General features: G+C 47.0%; 1 protein-coding gene, 4 non-coding genes and 1 pseudogene across 5 annotated transcripts; all 6 read right to left on the reverse strand.

Moving 5' to 3' along the window:
- Positions 1-1,695: 1,695 nt before the first annotated feature.
- On the reverse strand, positions 1,696-19,204 carry LOC122209622 (olfactory receptor 1F1). Its single transcript, XM_042921652.1, has 2 exons — positions 19,199-19,204; positions 1,696-2,641 (listed from the first exon to the last, which is right to left on the reverse strand). Exon 2 carries the CDS (start codon positions 2,635-2,637, stop codon positions 1,696-1,698), a length of 942 nt encoding a protein of 313 aa, XP_042777586.1. The 5' UTR covers positions 2,638-2,641; positions 19,199-19,204.
- On the reverse strand, positions 5,966-6,065 carry LOC122210387 (annotated as a pseudogene).
- TRNAR-CCU lies at positions 11,448-11,520 on the reverse strand. The gene has a single exon. It is a non-coding gene; the product is annotated as a tRNA-Arg (tRNA).
- Positions 13,814-13,885, reverse strand: TRNAP-AGG. Its single transcript has one exon. It is a non-coding gene; the product is annotated as a tRNA-Pro (tRNA).
- Positions 14,332-14,404, reverse strand: TRNAK-CUU. The gene has a single exon. It is a non-coding gene; the product is annotated as a tRNA-Lys (tRNA).
- Positions 18,227-18,298, reverse strand: TRNAP-AGG. Its single transcript has one exon. It is a non-coding gene; the product is annotated as a tRNA-Pro (tRNA).
- Positions 19,205-19,240: the final 36 nt, after the last annotated feature.

Genomic DNA, 19,240 nt, shown 5'->3' on the forward strand with positions numbered 1-19,240 from the left:
AGACATAAAGAAGTTCTGACCTTAATTTCTATTGCAAGCTGAAGAAATTGGTCAGGGAGGCTACATGTGGGATTAAGGGACACAAACAGGGAATTACGCACCAGGAAGTATGTGGCAGCATTTCTTGTAGTACCGAAACACTCGAAATTGTTCAGAGTCAGGGAATGCATTCGTGAATGGATCAAATATTATGTGGCCATTAAAATCACATTTCTAAGACTTCTACTGACATGGTAAGAAGGAAGTGGAAAATTGGAACACAAAATTATATGGCAAGATTTCAGGCAACTTTTCTAAAATTATATCCACAGGTGTATAACAGCAGCCATCTTGGAGCAGCAAGACTGCAGGTTATTTTTGCTTTATTCTTTATGATTTCTGGTGCTCCATATTGTGCAGGGCACGTTAGGTATTACCTAACATTGGTTTAAAATGAAGCAATTTTTAAAACTCCTACTCAAGAAATAATGTCCAAATTAAAACTAAGGCAGTATGCATTCACCCTTTTATTTTTTTCCTTTCAGCTAGGCTTTGGTCTGGGAGCAGTGCCAGGCACTGGGGTACAAGGCAAATACTATGTGAATTGGGGTATGGAAGAGTTCGTAATCTGTGGAAAGCACTTGTTGGAGTGGAAGAATAAACCAAAGGAAAAAAGAGAGAGCTCAATAATCAGAAGAGAGAATCAGGAGCCATCATGGATGACAAGGTGACATTTGACTTGCTTCTTGAAAGTGCAGGAGGGTGTTGATAGGGGGGGTGTGTTCCTTCATGCCACAGAGAAGAAAGTAGGGGGAATTGGTCCAGGCAGAGGGAACAGGAAGTGTTCATTTGCTCCCCTGGAATCAAAGACTGCCCTACTGACCCCACGCTCCATGGTATGAAAGCCAACCAGGATCCTCGCCATCGAAATGTTTCCCCGTTCTGTGCTGCTTTGCCTCTTGAAACTCTGGGCCACATGCCCACCTGGGCCTCTGAGCCTCACCTGAAATTGTATTACCCACTTTAGTCCTCATATTTTACTCTATTCTTTTGCCTGAGTCTCAAATCTTTTTTTTTTTTTTTTTTGAGTCATCTCTACACCCACGTGGGGCTTGAACTCATGACCTGAGATCAAGAGTTGCAGGCTCTTCTGAATAAGCCAGCCAGGCATCCCTCAAAACTAATTTCTGTTATCATTCCTGTGACCCAATTTTTATGACTGACCAAGACAGAGGAGGTGTAAGGAATACAACAAGGACCAAAGATTCTCCACTCTGACTGCACATTAGAATCATCTGAGGCTTTTTAAATCTCAGTGTTGTGGCCCCACCCCCAGAGATTCTGACCTATTTGGTCAGTGTTGGATCTTGGACATCAGTGGACTATAAAAGCTTCCAGGTAATTCTAATGTTCAAAAATATGTGTCACCTGTATCCTTCCAGACAGACCATTTAAAAAGGAAACACTTGACTTAGGTGTAAAATAATTCAAAAGTTAGTCATTAAAAAAGAAATCTCATTACTGGTAGATGCAGCAGGAGTACGGGTGAATTCAGGCCACAGGTAAGTAAGTAAGTAACAATTGCCATCTACATTCCCCTAGCACAGACATGAATAAGTTTGTTTCCAGACTCCCTTTGACAAAATATCTGCTCTCTGATACTCAGTTGATTAAAAAAAAAAGTTTTCATGAAAATGAGATTCAGCTTTGATTCTCTCATCGGACAGAAAATGTCTTTCTTCCAACCACTTTTCCAAGAGCCCTTTTCAAGTCCCTGTTCCTCAGGCTGTAGATGAAGGGGTTCAGCATGGGGGTCACCACGGTATACATCACAGTAGCTGCTGTGTCCTTCTCAGAAGAGTGTGAGGACAGAGGGTTGAAATACACAGCAATGATGGTGCCATAGAAGAGGGAAACCACGGCCAGGTGCGAGCCACAGGTCGAGAAGGCTTTCCATCTTCCCTTCGTGGACGGGACTCTCAGGACAGCGCAGGTAATATGCACATACGAAGCCAGGATGCAAATAAATGGAGAGATCATGATCAGAGAACCCTCAGTCAGAATCATCACCTCATTGAGGTGGGTGTCAGAGCAGGACAGTTTCAGGAGGGGAGTCACATCACAGAAGAAGTGGGGGATGGCATTGTCTGCACAGAACGAGAGTCGAGCCATCAGCAGGGTATGCAGTAGGACATTCAGGTTGGCAATGACCCATGACCCAGCAACCAGCAGGGCACAGAGCTGGTGGGTCATCTTTGTCGAGTAGTGTAAGGGGTGACATATGGCAACAAAGCGGTCATAGGCCATCACAGCCAGGAGGAAATTGTCCATGTCCACGAACATGAACACAAAATACATCTGTGTGAGACACCCAGAGAAGGAGATGGCCTGAGTCCCAAGGATGTGGTTGGCCAGCATCTTGGGGACGGTGGTGGTGGAGAAACAGATGTCCACAAAGGACAGGTGGCTGAGGAGGAAGTACATGGGGATGTGCAGGCGGGGGTCCACGCTGATGGCCAGGAGGATGAGCAGGTTTCCCAGGACCGTGGCCAGGTACATGCTCAGGAAGAGCGCAAAGAGGGCCTGCTGCTGCTGGGGCTGCCTGGAGAGCCCGAGGAGGAGGAACTCGGAGACACTCGACTGGTTTGCTCCTCTCATGGGGCTAGAAGCTGGTGCCCAGAGGCAGACAATGCAGGAAAAATTCAAAAGCCTTGAAAATGATGGTCAAGGTTGTGCAACTAAGAAGACTTCTAGGAGAAAAACTGAGTGACACAGGTGAGACATTAGAACCCTGCTCCCTGTGTGTTTTGGCCACTGATGGCCTTTTTGTGCGTGCATTCTTTCAATATCAAAATGAGGGCCATGCCTCTGGAAGGACATTGAGAGATGGGGACAATGGTTTTGTCCAGAAATTCTTTGTATGTTTGAGTTTTCTACCATGATCACGTATCTTTAAATAGTGTCAAAAATCACTAAAGATATAAAAATATTAATAGAGACATTAATATTCATAGTACTGGAGAACACACGCTCTGTGGTTACCACAGAGACTGAAATATAGTAAGCATACGCCTTAATAGAGGATATTGATGTCTTTGTTGTCATTAGTGGTGTTGCCTTAGAGAACATTTTTCAGTTGCATCATCTCTAATCTGGACATGCTACACATTGTGAAGATGTTTCCTCTGTAGATGTTATCAGTAATCACTCAGAATGGTAACATTGCTGCTGCTGCTTCCTGGGCTCACATTTTCTGAGCAATTTATGGAGCTCTGAGCCAGTCCTTCTTGGTTATATCCACTGAGCTCCCTCTAGTCTAACTTGTAAAATGGAAATGGAAATAATCCAGACATATGGGCAGACACTCGGCCAATTGTTTTTCCTTACAGTTCAGGTCTCATAAACAGACAAGGCATAGATGGTCATATATGACCGCAAGGGATGATTGATGATCTCAGAACTGTTTCCTTGGCTCCACTTAAAAGAAAGATGTAGCGAGGCATGCCCCTGCAAAGGCTTCCACCTTAACAATCAGTGATTGGTAAAGCCCCACTGATCTGACTCTTACCCAGAAAGAAGGGCAGTTATGACAGTCACCAGGAGTCCCAAGCTTGCTTCACTTTTCCAGACCTGGCCAGAGATTATTGGTTTGAGGGGAATGGACTTGTCACTGGGGTTTTCAGGCTAAGTCTGCATGAACAAGGGCTAAAGCACAGAGACTCAACCCTTGGTGCAGGAAGGATGTTTGAGAGAATCAGAGGGCCAGCTCTTTACGAGAGCCACCATGGCCACTAGGGCCATATTCCCTAAGAGACTCATTAGAGAAAAGGAGCAAGTAATTGTCCCTTTTCCTCCTCGGGCTCTTTTAGGTCCAACACTGGTAATAAAGACCTATTGTCGGAGTTATGCAATTACTGCTTTAGGGCTTGGCAACAATCTTGGGGGAAATCATCACCAAGAACTTTTCTACTAGAGAAAACTTACGGTCCTATATTTTATACTCCACTCCCACTGGGGTAGTGTCCTTGTTAGGAAATATACATGATGCTACATATTAAGAGAATAAACTTTGAATTCACACAGCTGTGTCCTTAATTCCCAGATCTGCCATTACCGGTTGTGTAATCTTGAGAAATCTATCAACCTTCACAGAATCACAAAATAATATTCACCTTGTACAGTTGTGTAAATGAAGTAATTTGAGTTAAACACCTCATGACCCTTAACCTCATCGATGCACTGGGCTCGAACCATGTCCAGTACGTAGAAGCTAAAGATGTTAAGTGATATTTACATCTCTCGTCCTCTGCTCAGTCATCTGCGTTCTGGATAAATATCATTTGTAAACAGTGTCTTGTGTTTCTCTTCAGATAGCAGTAGTCATTTTTATACAGGGTCAGCTGACAAGTTTTTCATCCTATATTCTATATTTTTATTATATATTCAATTTGAGGTAGACTATGAACCATTATTGAGTCCATTTATAAATTAGTATAACATGGGTGTCAATGAGGAACATAGAATTTCTGAGTCCAGTAAGTATCACCACATAGCACTGAAGGCAAGATCTGGCTTTAAGGCGCCCATAAAGCTTTTGGTCTTATGCACTGAAAAATTTACTTTCCTAAGTTGATAATATTAAAGAGTTACTCTTAAAAACCATCCACCTCAATCAGAAGTGCCAGTTGAATCACTAAAAAAAGTCTTCTGGAGACCAGTGTTACTCTACCTGATCTTACACTTAGGTTATTTATAAAGAATGTATTCTTCATGCTGATTATGATGTCTTAATAAATATCATTCACCTGTCCCGAGTAACTCAAGGCAAGAACTTCAGGGCCATAGGAATCCCCAGGTCTCCATAAGATACATGTTATCAGATATCAAGTTCTGTACATTCTATCTCCAAAAATTGGCCTAAAACCACCTCACCATGTGAATTATCAAAAATCTGTGGAGGAGGGGACGGTAGTCACTGGATTACTAAAGACACTGTTTGCAAGCGACAGAAAACCAACTCCTACCAGTTTAAGAAGTGGAATCTATTGGCTGATGTAATTGCAAAGTCCAAATTTCTTGCAGGTTTCAGGCAGGGCTAGATTCAGGGACCCAACTAATGACATCAGGACATGTATTTCTTATCTCTCTATTCTGTTAGCTTCTGTTTGACTTCGTTCTACAGACTGTGTCTCTCCATGTGGCAGATAAGATGGCCACCAGTACCTCCAAACTCACATCCTCCTAAACTAGCAATCGCTGGGCACATAGAACTTCTCTCTACCCATGTTTTTTTTTTTAATTCTTTAAAAAAATTTTAAGTTTACTTATTTATTCTTGAGAGAGAGGGAGAGAGAGAATCCCAAGCAGGCTCTGCACCACCACCAGCACCAGAGCCTGGTGTGGGGCTCGAACCCATGAGCCATGAGATCATGATCTGAGCCAAAATCAAGAGTCAGACACTTAACCGACTGAGGCACCCAGGTGCCCCCTTTTAAAATTATTTTTTGGGGCACCTGGGTGGCTCAGTTGGTTGGGCGACCAACTTCGGCTCAGGTCATGATCTCGCAGTTTGTGAGTTCGAGCCCCGCATCGGGCTCTGTGCTGACAGCTCAGAGCCTGGAGCCTACTTCGGATTCTGTGTCTCCCCCTGTCTCTGCTCCTCACCTGCTCACGCTCTGTGTCTGTCTCTCAATAATAAATGCATGTCAAAAAATTTTTTAATTATTTTTTAATGTTTTATTTATTTTTGAGAGAGAGCATGGGAGCAGAGAGAGAGGGGGACAGAGGATCCAAAGCAGGCTCTGTATTGACAGCAGCAAGCCTGATACGGGTCTTGAAGTCACAAGATCATGACCTGAGTCAAAGTCGGTGCTCAACTGACTGGGCCACCCAAGTACCCCTAAAATTATTTTTAAAGATTTATTCCCTTTCCAGTGTAGGCACCGTGGAGTAGTTCAGAGGTTTGGAATGAGGCTTCGCAATTTTTTTTAAATATGGAAGCTTCACGAATTTGCGTGTCACCCTTGCGCAAGGGCCGTGCTAATCTCTGTATCGTTCCAATTTTAGTATATGTGCTGCCAAAGCAAACATGTGATTTTGTTTAGTAAACTCTACCCCCAACATAGGACTCAAACTCAAGGACCCAAGATCAAGAGTTGCCTGCTTTATCGACTGAGCCAGTCAGGTGCCCCTACCAGTGTTTATTTATTAACTTCAGGTGAGACCATGATAATTTCTTCTTGGGTCATATGCCCAAATCCGAACCAATCATTCTGGATGGGAGAGTAGGATGTTTTGGTAGTCTTGGGTCTCAAGCCCAATGCATTCCATGTGGGAATCCAGTGATGTACATTATCATCATGACTAAATGTAGGCAGGGAGGAGTTTCCCAAACAGATACAAAGAATGGGAATGGGAAGGAATGTCCTTGAACAAAAAATCTAGTTACTAAGATCCACTCTTTGCTCCAACAGCTGAGTTGTACAAAGGATTGGAAAAGGAACACGTAAGACAAAAAGATAAATTAGTAAGCTGTTCTAAAAGGTGAACTAAACAAAAAACAAAATCTGCAATTAATGATAACCCAGTATCAGTGAGCACTCCTAGCACCTAGATCTTGGCTTCTAAACACCATTTCCTATTAAAAAGAATTAGGATTCCATAGAGAAAGGGCTGATTGCAAGTCTGGGCAGGAATAAGATAAGGTGGGTCTAGCACATTATATGTATGTAAGTAAATAAGCAAATACTCAAAGTTCAATGAGAACATTTCTAAACTGCAAATGACATTCAAATGAACCACTATATCCACACATTTTTCTTTTTCTTTAGGCTTGAAATTTTTCAAAGTAAAGATATGTGAATAAATAGAGATCTTTAAAAAGGAATAAAGATGTGATATTGAAAAGACTCCCCCCCACTGGCCAAATTTGAAACAATTTGGGCGTCAAATAAATAAATAATAACTATAAGTAATTACAACACTTTAAAATATTAAAATCTAGGAATCAGTAATAATAGTATAAAAAAGAGAAAAATATAAGGTAATTTGTTCTAACTGGAGGTGAAAATCAATAATTAAAGGGAAAGAATTTAGCATGTACTCTGTCTTTTAAAAATGATCTGAAGTTCATCTTGGGTTCATTTTGGGGGGAAAGCTCTTCTTTACAGAATAATGCCAATTAAGAAATATAGAAAAATGAACCCACAAACATATGGCCAACTAGTCTTTGACAAAGCAGGAAAGAGTATCCAACGGAATAAAGACAGTCTCTTCAGCAAGTGGTGCTGGGAAAACTGGACAGCGACAGGCAGAAGAATGAACTTGGACCACTTTCTTACACCAGACACAAAAATAAACTCAAAATGGATGAAAGACCTAAATGTAAGACAGGAAGCCATCAAAATCCTGAAGGAGAAAGCAAGCAAAAACCTCTTTGATCTTGGCCGCAGCAACTTCTTACTCAACACATCTCCGGAGGCAAGGGAAACAAGAGCAAAAATGAACTACTGGGACCTCATCAAGATAAAAAGCTTCTGCACAGCAAAGGAAACAATCAGAAAAACTCAAAGGCAACCAACAGAATGGGAGAAGATATTTGCAAACGACATATCAGATAAAGGGTTAGTATCCAAAAATCTATAAAGAACTTCTCAAACTCAACACCCAAAAAACAAACAATCCAGTGAAGAAATGGGCAAAAGACATGAATAGACACTTCTCCAAAGAAGACATCCAGCTGGCCAACTGACACATGAAAAAATGCTCAACATCGCTCATCATCAGGGAAATACAAATCAAAACCACAATGAGATACCACCTCACACCTGTCAGAATGGTTCACAATAACAATTCAGGCGACAACAGATGTTGGTGAGGATGCGGAGAGATAGGATCTCTTTTGCGCTTCTGGTGGGAATGCAAACTGGAGCAGCCACTCCGAGAACAGTATGAAGGTTCCTCAAAAACTTAAAAATAGAACTAACCTTCAACCCAGCAATTGCACTACTAGGTATTTATCCAAGGGTGCATGTTTCAAAGGGACACATGCACCCCGATGTTTACAGCAGCACTGTCAACAACAGCCAAAGTATGGAAAGAGCCCAATGCCCATCGATGGATGAATGGATAAAGAAGATGGGTTATATATACACAATGGAGTATTACTCGGCAATCAAAAAGAATGAAACCTTGCCATTTGCAACTACGTGGATGGAAATGGAGGGTAGTATGCTAAGCGAAATTAGTCAGGGAAAGACAAATATCATATGACTTCACTCACATGAGGACTTTAAGATACAGATGAACACAAGGGAAGAGAAGCAAAAATAATATAAAAAACAGGGAGGAGGACAAAACAGAAGAGACTCATAAATATGGAGAACAAACAGAGGGTTACTGGAGGGGTTGTGGAGGGGTGATGGGCTAAATGGGTAAGGGGCACTAAGGAATCTACTCCTGAAATCACTGTTGCACTATATGCTAACTAACTTGGATGTAAAAAAAAAAAAAATGAAATGAAATGAAATGAAACATTCCATGTAAAAAAAAAAATGATCTATCTTATGTTGTCTAATTTTACATTCACATAAAAATAAAAAAATACAGAAAAATGATAGAACTAAGAAACCTTCATTCTTTAATCCCAGTGAAATGTGATTGATACAATGATTATGAAGGAATGTTGAAAGCAATATGTCATAGAGGCATTTGGGTGGCTCAGTCACTTGAGCCTCTGACTCTGGATTTCAGCTCAGGTCATGATCTCACAGTTCATGAGGTCCAGCCCCATGTCAGACTCTGCTCTGACAGCGTGGAGCCTGCTTGGGACTCTCTCTCTCTCTCTTTCTGCCCCTCGTCCACTTGTGCGCGTGCTCTCTCTCGCTCTCAAAATAAACTTAAAAAATTGTTTTTACAAACTCACTACCACGACCATCTTTCCCAGTGACGCAACCTTTACCAAGCTCTCAGATAAAATCACTAATACCTCCAATTCCAATACAACACCATAGGATTAATGGAAGCCTTCTCCTTTCCCATTTCCATCACTGAGAAATCTGGTTCCCATTAACCTCATTGATTAACCCCAATATATTAACTTATTTGTTTAGCTCCCTGTACATAGCCCATTTCCTGACCCCACCAAGCTGCCTTCTAGGTTGGCCACAGCAGGCTGATTTCCGGCCAGCCCTGTACCTGGCCCTGTGCCAAACTAGCCCTCCTGTCTGATCTCAAATGAGAACTGTTTGCACCAACGTTTATGGGCTTGATTCTCTAGACATGTGGCCCACAACCATAAGACACTGGACATAGGGGGGTATTTTTAGTCGTCATAACTATGGGTGCTACCAGCATCTAGAAAATAAAGTGCAACCATGCTGTTAAACATTCCACAATGCACAGGAGAGCCCCCTACCACAGAGAATGATCTGGCTCACGCTGTCAAAAATGCTAAGGTTGAGAATATAAAAATCTAATTTAAATGATATAGGACTAGGCACATCAAAAGATCTGAGTCTTGCCAACTTAAGAAGTTTCATTCGAGGACACCTACTGGGCATGTATTTGAGGCAAGTCGGCTTTCTCGCCCTCCTCTGCTGCCTAGTGTGCAAGCCTAGGGACGTGGACGTGCACACGGCCCAGCAGGATTCGACCCAGGTCTCCTGGTCAGCAGGTGGCTCAGGGACTCCAAGGCCCAGGATCCTGAGGCAGGGGCTCAACAACAAAACCCACCCAGCAGGAATACGTCTCCACGCTGAGAGCTTGTGTCTTCCATAAGCTGTAGGTCCCAAAGGGGCCCGAACATACCCAAAGCCACTCGCCTAAGAGAGTCTTCATTCACTCAAGTGTTTATTTTTTTTTTGAAGCGTTTATTTATTTTTGAGACAGAGAGAGACAGAGCATGAATGGGGGAGGGTCAGAGAGAGAGGGACACACAGAATCCGAAACAGGCTCCAGGCTCCGAGCGGTCAGCACAGAGCCCGACGCGGGGCTCGAACTCACGGACCGCGAGATCATGACCTGAGCCGAAGTCGGATGCTTAACCGACTGAGCCACCCAGGCGCCCCACTCAAGTGTTTATTGAGCACCTACTATAAGCCCCTACTGGTAATACCGCAGTTAGCAAAATGTTTTGTTGTTGTTGTTGTTTAAGTAGGCTGCACACCTGGTGTGGAGCCCAATGCAGGGCTTGAACTCATGACCCTGAGATCGAGACCTGAGCTGAGATCAAGAGTTGGTAGCTTAACTGACTGAGCCACCAGGAGCCCCCAAAATTAATTTTTAAGACAGAAGAAAAAAGGAAGTCGGATTCCAGATCAGAGGAAGTTGCTGCTTTTCATTTTTGTTTTCTTCCTCACCAGGCTCCAGGTCTGCAGCTTAAAAGAGCACACCCACATTTAACCTGAACACAAAACACACTAGTCATCTTCTCAGGGGCCATTGATTCTCTCTCCCCCGTTAGGATACTAGCCCTGCTCACTTTCATTATTTAAAGGGGGATAAGGGGGTGGTGCCTGGGTGGCTCAGTCTTTGAGTTCCCAACTCCGGATTTCCGCTGGGGTCATTGATCCCAGGATCGTGGGATTGAGCCCCTTGTAGGGCACCACGCTGAGCATGGAGCCTGCTTAAGATTCTCTCTCTCTCTCTCTCTCTCTCTCTGCCCCAATGGCACACTCTCTCTCCCTCTAAAATAAAATTAAAAAAAAAAAAAGAGGAAAAGGAAAATGAGGGGGGAAAAAAAGCACTAGAGGTGGGTAGTCTGAGATTCAATTCCGGATGGGGCACCTTAGCAAGCTCAAAAGCCTGGCGTGGTATTTCCAGGGACACGGGACCTTTCAGTCACCAGTATGCTGAGTCACATGTCAATCAAAGACATCGTTTGCTAGACAACAAATCCTGGGCTGACACTGAGATTCTAACAGTGAGGCCCTGGAGGAACTATAAAGAGTCACAGAAGTAATTATATTGAAACAACAGAACCCCACGCAGAAAATCACCCATAATCTTAACCCAGATCAAGACAATGTCATTGTTGGCCGGCATCACCTCAATTCTCGCCAAGCGCCCATTCAATTCTGACATTTATATCACAGGTCCAACGTCTGTTCTCCACATTTTCTGTGTACCTGTCGAGTTCCATACTCTGCATTTTGCTAGAGTCTCTTTTCTCTCCCCTCCCCTGTGTGTTTCTGCGTGTTCACAGCTTTGTACACCGTTTCTTTCTTGGGCAGTCCTGCAAAAAGGGCTGAGGGTTGGGAGTTGCCATTTTAGGGAAATAGGATCCCATCTCTCTCATACTGGAATCTTTCAGGCCCCTGGACTTTGGCTCCTGTAAGTTTGAACATTGGAAGCATGAGTTGATTGTCCGATTCCCCCTCACCTCGTTCGGGATACGGTTCCTAGAACCTAAAACGTCCCTCTAACATGTAAAGGTTCCCTCTAACATGTAAAGGTTAGACCCACCCGACTACCCCAGGTGGGACTCGAACCCACAATCCCTGGCTTAGGAGGCCAGTGCCTTATCCATTAGGCCACTGGGGCAACCGCCAAGATGCTTGCTTAGTGGCTAGAAAGTGATCCAGAGATTGCTTTGGGTTTTTACTCAAAACCAGGCCGAGTCCGTAGTGTGTATTCCAGCCTCCGGGAAGAGCCGCCCTCCTGGAAACAAGCGCCCCCTCTCCGCGGAGATCCCGCGCAAGGGGGCGCAGTCGCCACCCGCAGCGCCCTCCTCTGCCTGCGTTCCTGCAGCTCCTCCACAGGCCTCGCGGAGTCTGGCTCTTCTGTTTGCTCCAGAAGGGGTCCCACGCTCAGAAACGCACTGGATTCTGCTTCGGATGAATGGATTCAGAGTGCAGCAGGGGGCTCCGGCTGGGTCAGACGGTGGAGCGTTGGGCCTGGCCACCGGGCTGTGTCGTTGACAAGTGTTCGGTCCTCTCCGGGCCCAGCGTGACCAATGACCCCGCAGAGCGCAGGGCTGGGAGGTAGACGGTGCGGGGCCGTTACAGCGTGCGGGGAGGAGGCGACCCTCCGGGCTCTCCGAGGCTCCCCCGCGGGCCGAAGTCAGAGCCTCCTGCGCCGCGGTCCCGCGCTGGGCGCCGCAACTCCGGGCTTGGCTGACATCCAGGGGATGGAGACATCCCGGAAGATTCTACCCTGGGCCTCACCTTTCCAGGCTCGCGCGCGAGAACTGGCACCGAGCGCCAGACCAAACCCCTCCGCTTAGGGCTGCCTGGAGCCGAAGGTCCGGGTATCGTGCACACAAACCCTGCAATTTTCCTCGCAACACTCCCCCCAGTTATTCACTGAGGCTTGTAATGTAGCCAATGATTAAAAAAAAAAAAAAAAAAATCAGCAGAATCTGGAGCCGCTCATGATTCTCTCTCCCCATCGCCCTAAGATCTCCGGGACCTCGGAGCCTCCCTCGCCACACCTCCAAATTTATCCTTTATCATTTGTGCAACAAAATTCGGGGGAGAGGGGGACCTCGCCCTTCCGGTGAGAGAGGTCTCCGCACTCGCTCGCCTTTTATTTAAAATCATCTGCATTTTAGCGGGAGGAGGCGGAGGCCCCCTGAAACGCGCTGTCCAGCCGCAGCTGGCGGCCCGTGGGGGCGGGACAGGGGTCATCCATGCATCCTCCTCTCGCGGGGCCACAGGTTCAAGGCGGAACTCAGGAGCAAGTTCTGCTCTCTGCCTTCGCCTCGCCTGTTTGCGGAGAATTGGCAAGTGCCCTCGGTGCGTCCCGCAGGTTTGGGGATCCACGCACCCCCGTGGTTTTCCACATCCGTGTAAATGCGGCCAGGAATTTTTTTTTTAACTCTCTCGAAAGCTTTTCATCGCTTTTATGTGTGTTTGTTTTGAATATCCATCATTTCCCGTTGTTTTTAGCCAGTGGGTTTGTTCCCCCCCCCCCCCCCCCAAATCCCGCCCATTTGTGTTACTGGAAACTGTAAGTCTCTCCTGGTGGTTTTCTTTGTAGCAATTTCCTCAAAACTAACAATTTTTTAGAAACAATAAATAAAGGTTAAAAACAAACCAACAAAAAAACTTTGGGACAGGGATGACTCCCCCCAGGAAATCTGATTCGACGGACAGCCGCGGGGGCTTGCGTGGGCTCTGGAAGAAAGAGATTTGGCCTGAGATTTGCCCACAGTTGCCCAGAAAGCGGGACCCTTCACCCGTGGTGGAAAGCAGCTCTCAGGGATTGGAACTCCTTAGGGGTCAAAGTCAAACCCCACCTGGGTCTCCAATCGCCTGGACCTCACAGCCTGACGTTCAGAGAGTAGCACAGGACCCTAGTCGTGACTGCACTCAGTCCCCTGGCGGGTTCTGGGACCAAGGCGGGGGGGAGGAGGGGGGACGACAAGGAAATGGCGGGAGGAGGTGGGGGAAGAAAGGAGAAGGGAGAAGGGCCCGAGCGCCTCCCCAAGTGCGCACCCCACTCTGCCCCCGCAGTCGTGCCGGCGTATGAAATCCTGGATGCTCAGCAGCGGGCCTCTGAATGCCACCCGGGCATTGCTGGACTTGAACCTCAAAGTTGTGACTGTGGGGAGCGTTGCCTCTCACGGATTCCCCTCCCCCAACTACTGGCCTTGCACTAAACCTGACGCAGCCGCGGGAGGAGCGCCCTCCCCGGGGAGGCCTGCACGTCTGGAGCCCCAGGATTCCAATCTAAAAACTTTTAAAAAGCACCCGGGGTCGACCGTAGGCTTTCAAAGATTCTCTTTTAATTCTCTCTTGCAGTGTCCTGTTTCCACGCCCAGTGGCTGAGGTCCCAGGACAATTCTTCAATCTCTGAGAGGGTTTTGCACAAAAAAAAAAAAAAAAAAAAAACAGGGCTCGTCCGGGATTTGAACCCGGGACCTCTCGCACCCTAAGCGAGAATCATACCCCTAGACCAACGAGCCACAGGGATGCGTGCCTCCGGCTCTGTTTATGACTTCGTGGCGACCCGGGGGTTGGGACAGGCGGGACCAGGGAAGTGACGCGAGAAGGAGCTTCGGATTTCAGACCCGCGGGGAAGGGCTGAGTTCAGAAGCGGGTGGGCGGGCCCCTCACGCCCCCCCCAATCCGCCTCAGCTCTGACGCAGTAAGGAGCCCGAGGCCACGTAGACGGTCCGTGCGTCCCGGCGCCTCCCTGAAGTCACTTTGCAGACATTCCTCGTGGCCAGGAGCACCCTGGCGACACCTTGGGGCAAAAGCCAGCGCGGGGCTCCCGGTAGGAGGGGCAGCTTTGCGTGTCTTTCGATTCTAGGTCAGTGGGACACGTTGCGGGGAGGCGCAGCCCCCGGTGTCCGTACGACTTCCTAAACTCCTCCTGCAGAGTTTTATGGCCCAAACCAAGAAAACAAGCCGCCCAACGTGGGGCTCGAACCCACGACCCTGAGATTAAGAGTCTCATGCTCTACCGACTGAGCTAGCCGGGCGCCCATTGGTCGCGACTCTAGATGCTAAAGTGATCTGAAGTTCATGGGAACCAGGTAAAGCAATGAATTGGACCTGAGCACCAGGGACGGTTTAGTGGCCAAAACCCCCGGGCCCCACAGAAATTCCCCACTGCAGCAAGGGTGCTGCCAACCCAGGACTTTCCTCCCGTCCTCGGGGCCTCTAGCTGGGGAACCCGCCTGGGCCCTGTGCCCGCCGAGGCCGACCTGGCGTCAGGCCAGGAGGAGTAGCCCCCGCAGCTGGGTGAGGGGGCCGGAGCCAGCGGCGGAGAGAAAGCCTAAGCCAGGATGTACCACAGTTAGTTTAAACACTGACCCCTTGACAGACATCTGGATTATTTCCAGGGTTTTTTGGGGTGGTTTTTTTTGTTTGTTTGTTTGTTTTTTTGGGGGGGGGTGCTGTTACAAACATGTAACACCCAAAAAATACCCAAAGGTGCAATCGAGGTCATATGGTAGTTATCTGTTTCCCTTTTAAAGACACTGCCACATTGTTTCCTAGCGTGGCCGGCCGTTTTCCTTCCCCATCAGCAGTGTATGAGTGGCCCAGTTTCTCCAACAAAATGTTCAATAGAAAGAGTGGCAGCATCCTTGTATGTCCAATCTCAAAGACAATATTGCCAGGGATTCACTATCAAGTATGAAGTTTGCCGTAGTATTTTGTAGATAATTTTGGTAATTATGGGTGTTATCTCCTCTTGCTAGTTTGCTAAGAATTTGTTTAAATGTTTATTTATTTATTTATTTATTTATTTGGGGGGGGGGGGGGTGAGCAGGAGAGGGTAGAAAGAGGGGGAGAGAGAATCCCAAGCAGGCTCTGCACTGTCAGGGTAGAGCCCCAAGCAACATTTAAACCCACCAACCAGGAGATCTTGACCTGAGCCAAAATCAAGAGTGATACACCTAACCCACTGAGCCGCCCCTCCTAAGAATTTTAAAAGTCATAAATGGAAGTTAGATTATATTGAATACTTTTCCTTGAATTTGTTGCATACATCAGATTTGTCTAATGTCAAATAAACTTCGCGTTCCCTAGGATAAACTCAACTTGGCCATGGAATATTATCCTTCTTATATGTCATAAGATTTGGCTTGCTAGTATTTTGTTTCAGAATTTACATCCATTTCCATGAGATTATAGATTATGTGCTTTTAAAATTCTTTCTCGTGCTGTTTAGTTTTCATATCAGAGTTGTGCTGGCCTCGTAAAATGTGTGGTGGGATTCCGTCTTCTATTCTGTGAAAGATTTTGTGTGAGATTAAAATTTAGTTTCTTGAATGTTTGGTAGCATGCCCCCACTGAAGCCATCTGAGTCAATAATTTTCTTTGGAGGATAATTTTTGACCATTGATTCATTTTCTTTATTAATTTAAAGGTCATTTACATTTTTATTCCATTTTGATCCCATTAAGGCATGTTTGTTGTTGTTGTTTGTTTGTTTTTTAAGACTTTCTGCCCAGCACAGAGCCCAACACGGGGCTTGAACTTACAACCCTGAGATCAAGACCTCAGCTGAATCAAGAGTCAGATGCTTTAATTGACTGAGCCACTCAGGCACAAGGCATGCTTTTTAATTCAAAGAATTATGTATTTTTCTAAGTTTTCACAAATCTGTTTAGCATATGCTTTTAAGTTATGTAATGACTGTGAAGTCATTCTTATCCCTGATATGGGTTGTATGTCTTCTTCCTTTATTTTGTAATCAGTTTTTGCAAAGTTTTATCAATAACTGTTTTTTTTTTCAAGATCTGCTTCAGGATTTGTCATTAATCTCTATCATATGCTTGTTTTCTAGTTCACTGATTTCCTATCTTATTATTTTTCCCCTTGTTCTAACTTCTTTGGGTTTATTTTTGCTGTTCTTTTTCTAACTTCTTGACATTAGTATTCAACCTTTCTTTTCTATTATACGCATCTAAGACTATCAACTACTGCTTTAGCTAGGTCTTACAGGTTTTGGTATACAGTATTTTCACCATCATTTATTTCAAAGTATGTATTTCTTCGAACTTTCTTTGTAATTTGTTCTTTAATCATGGAACTTCTAAGGTGTGTTGCTTAATCTGTAATCATATTGGGATTTTTTTGGGTTTTGTGGTATATATTTCGACCTATTTTTCATTTACTATTTCTGCACCTTTTTAAGCTGCTAGATACATCTATTGAATTTTGTTTCACTTTTTATGTATTTTTATTTTTAGAGGAATTTACATCTTTTTCAATCTTCTAGAGCATTTTACATAGCTTCTGTTCTCAAAGATATTTTAATTAGTCTTCCATCAGTTTATGCATAGTAAGATTAGTTGTATTATGATCTGTGTCTTCCAATCTTAGCATCTGAAATCTTGGCAATTTTATTTCCATTGCTTGTTGTTCACTGGTTGTTGCTCATGGTGCCTTATTTCCTTGTTGTTCTTGTTTGTTTTGTGAGTTGCCCATTTCCCTTCTAAATTTCTTGATGTATGGAATTCTGTGAGACCTAGAATAAAAGTGTCTCTGCACAGAAAATTGTTGTTGATTTCAGCCAGGGGCTCAAGGACGTACCATTCATGGGTCACTTTAAATTAAATCTTCTACTTGAGGGTTTTGGGTTTTTTCCCCCAATCGGTCCTCAAGTACACAGAATTGGATTGTTCATGATCCTTGGGTCATAGTGCGCTCTCAAACTCACCATCCTCAACAAAAAGGAAGACCGTGCCACTAACAGTTGTCCAACACCACGGGCCTCTCCACCACCACGTTCTTTTGCTTCCTTCTCTCCGGTGTAACATCCTTCAGATCCTCTAAGAGGCAGAAGGTCCTGGCACACCATGGCACTCTTGTTTCCACACATGCTGAAGGCATCTGCTGGGAACTTGCAACTCCACAGAAGTGCTTTCCCTGGACCCCGGAGCCCGACGACGAGCAGGGAAAGGCTGGAGGAGTTCATCCCTGTCCCCTGAGTCCCACTTTCCTTTCGGGTCCGGTACTGGGAGGAAAGGTGCCTTCCCCCCCTGAGGGAGTGTTTTATAGGAATTTGGCACCTGAAGCATCCCCGCCTCAAGGTTCTGCAGAACAGCTTCCACCCTTGTAGAGCTCTTGAACGTGGTCGGTCGGGCTTAGTCACACGTGCAACATATTATTCTCTAATACAGTTTTAAAGTGTTAACATCTGTTTGACCTTTTAGCTGATGGGGGAACGAGTGAGTTCACGGTCTCAGACCAATACGCCCACTATTCTTCAAATGCTTAGGTTTTCAAGCTTCGTCGTGTTGGCAGGACCCGGTCCGTTTCTCACGCGGCGAAGGCGACCCCCATCCACACACAGCCGGAGCTGCAGAAAAGTGGGGAGGGGACCCGGCTGGGGCAGGGACCAAGGCAGGGACCAGGGCGGGCAGGGGCTGCGGGGAGAGCCCCAGGAGGCCACGCCCACGTGTGGGGGGAAGGGCTCGGTGTCTGGGGGTCCCTCCGGCCACGCTGCAAATACCAGAAGTCCATGGCCAGTCCTCAAGCTCCCGCACTCCTGAGCCCGGGACCGCGCTGGGGCCCCGCCTGGCCGCGCCAAAGGCGTCCTGGTGCACAGGAAGGAAGGACATCTTTCTCCCACCCCGGTGCCTCCAACTCCGACCGACAAAGCAGCATTTAGAGACGTGGCTCTATCAACGCTTTGGCGACTGGGCCCCAATTAAATTTTAAAGGCAGCGGTGGGCGGCACTGAGCCAGCTTGAGGCCTTTTTAAGCTTCCCTCCCCCGGTGGAGCCTGGCGCGGGATTGGGGGTGGGGGTCTCGGGCCAGCTCTCCGATCCACGGGGAGACAAAAAGGAGGGCTCGTCCGGGATTTGAACCCGGGACCTCTCGCACCCTAAGCGAGAATCATACCCCTAGACCAACGAGCCCTGCTGCAACTCGTGTCCAATCTCCTCTTTGTGACCGATAGGGCTTCCAGGGCGGGAACGGCGGAGCAGCGCGGGGAGGGGAATCGGTTTCAGATCCGTGGAGAAGGGCTAGAGGTTGGGATCCACGGCCGTGGAGGGAACCTAACACTCCCTGCGCCCATAAAGTGGGGAGCGGTTCCTGCGTGCCCGCAACAAGGTGGCCTCCGCCGATTCCGCTCCGCGCTCCGCCCCTGGCGCGCAAGGGCGGCCAGCCGGGCAGGGGGTCCGTGCGTCCCCGCGCTGCCCTGTGGTCACTCTGCAGGAGCTCCTCCCGGCTGCTCTCCCCTCTCCCGCCCCTGGCAAGATCAAACCAAGACATCGAGTTTCCGACGTGGAGCCTACAACCCACGAAGCTGACTAAACCAGGCGGCCAGCGACCTTCCTGCCCTAGGGTGACCTCGGCCCGGAAGGGCTGGCCCCTGGAGGGGGGTGGATCAGACCATCAACCAGACCCCGCACCGGGGCGGCTCAGGGATGCCCTCCCCGGCTCAGCAGGGGCGGGAGGAGGGTCTTCAGGTCCTCAGGTGGTGGGGAGGATGAGGACACCGCCCTCGGGGCAAAAGGACTGCGTCCAGGAATCGGGGGTCGGGTTCCCAGCACTCTGCTGTCTCTGTGTCCCTCCCCGTGTCCAGGCGCGACCCATCCCCCGAGGACCCGGCAGATCTGGGCTAGCGGGTTCGCTTTGTGCTGTCTGACCACCTAACCACCACCCCTCCCCATCCATGGCGCGCATTTCCTTGAGCTGTCATCTGGGCAAGCCCGGGGGAATGAAATTCTGCCCACGGAATCCAGGGTGTCGCTCCCTCTCTCCCCTCCTCCCTCCCCCCCCCAAAAAAAAATCAAGTTAAGGGTAGGACTCACCTGAGACTCCAGCGGGGATCATCTGTACCCCCAGAAGAACCA

This window comes from Panthera leo, chromosome E3 (assembly GCF_018350215.1).
Source record: "Panthera leo isolate Ple1 chromosome E3, P.leo_Ple1_pat1.1, whole genome shotgun sequence".
In the NCBI taxonomy this organism is placed as follows: Eukaryota; Metazoa; Chordata; class Mammalia; order Carnivora; family Felidae; genus Panthera; species Panthera leo.

Excerpts from the sequence above, each read along its gene's own strand:
- LOC122209622 (XM_042921652.1), bottom strand. The coding sequence starts at position 2,637 with ATGAGAGGAGCAAACCAGTCGAGTGTCTCCGAGTTCCTCCTCCTCGGG.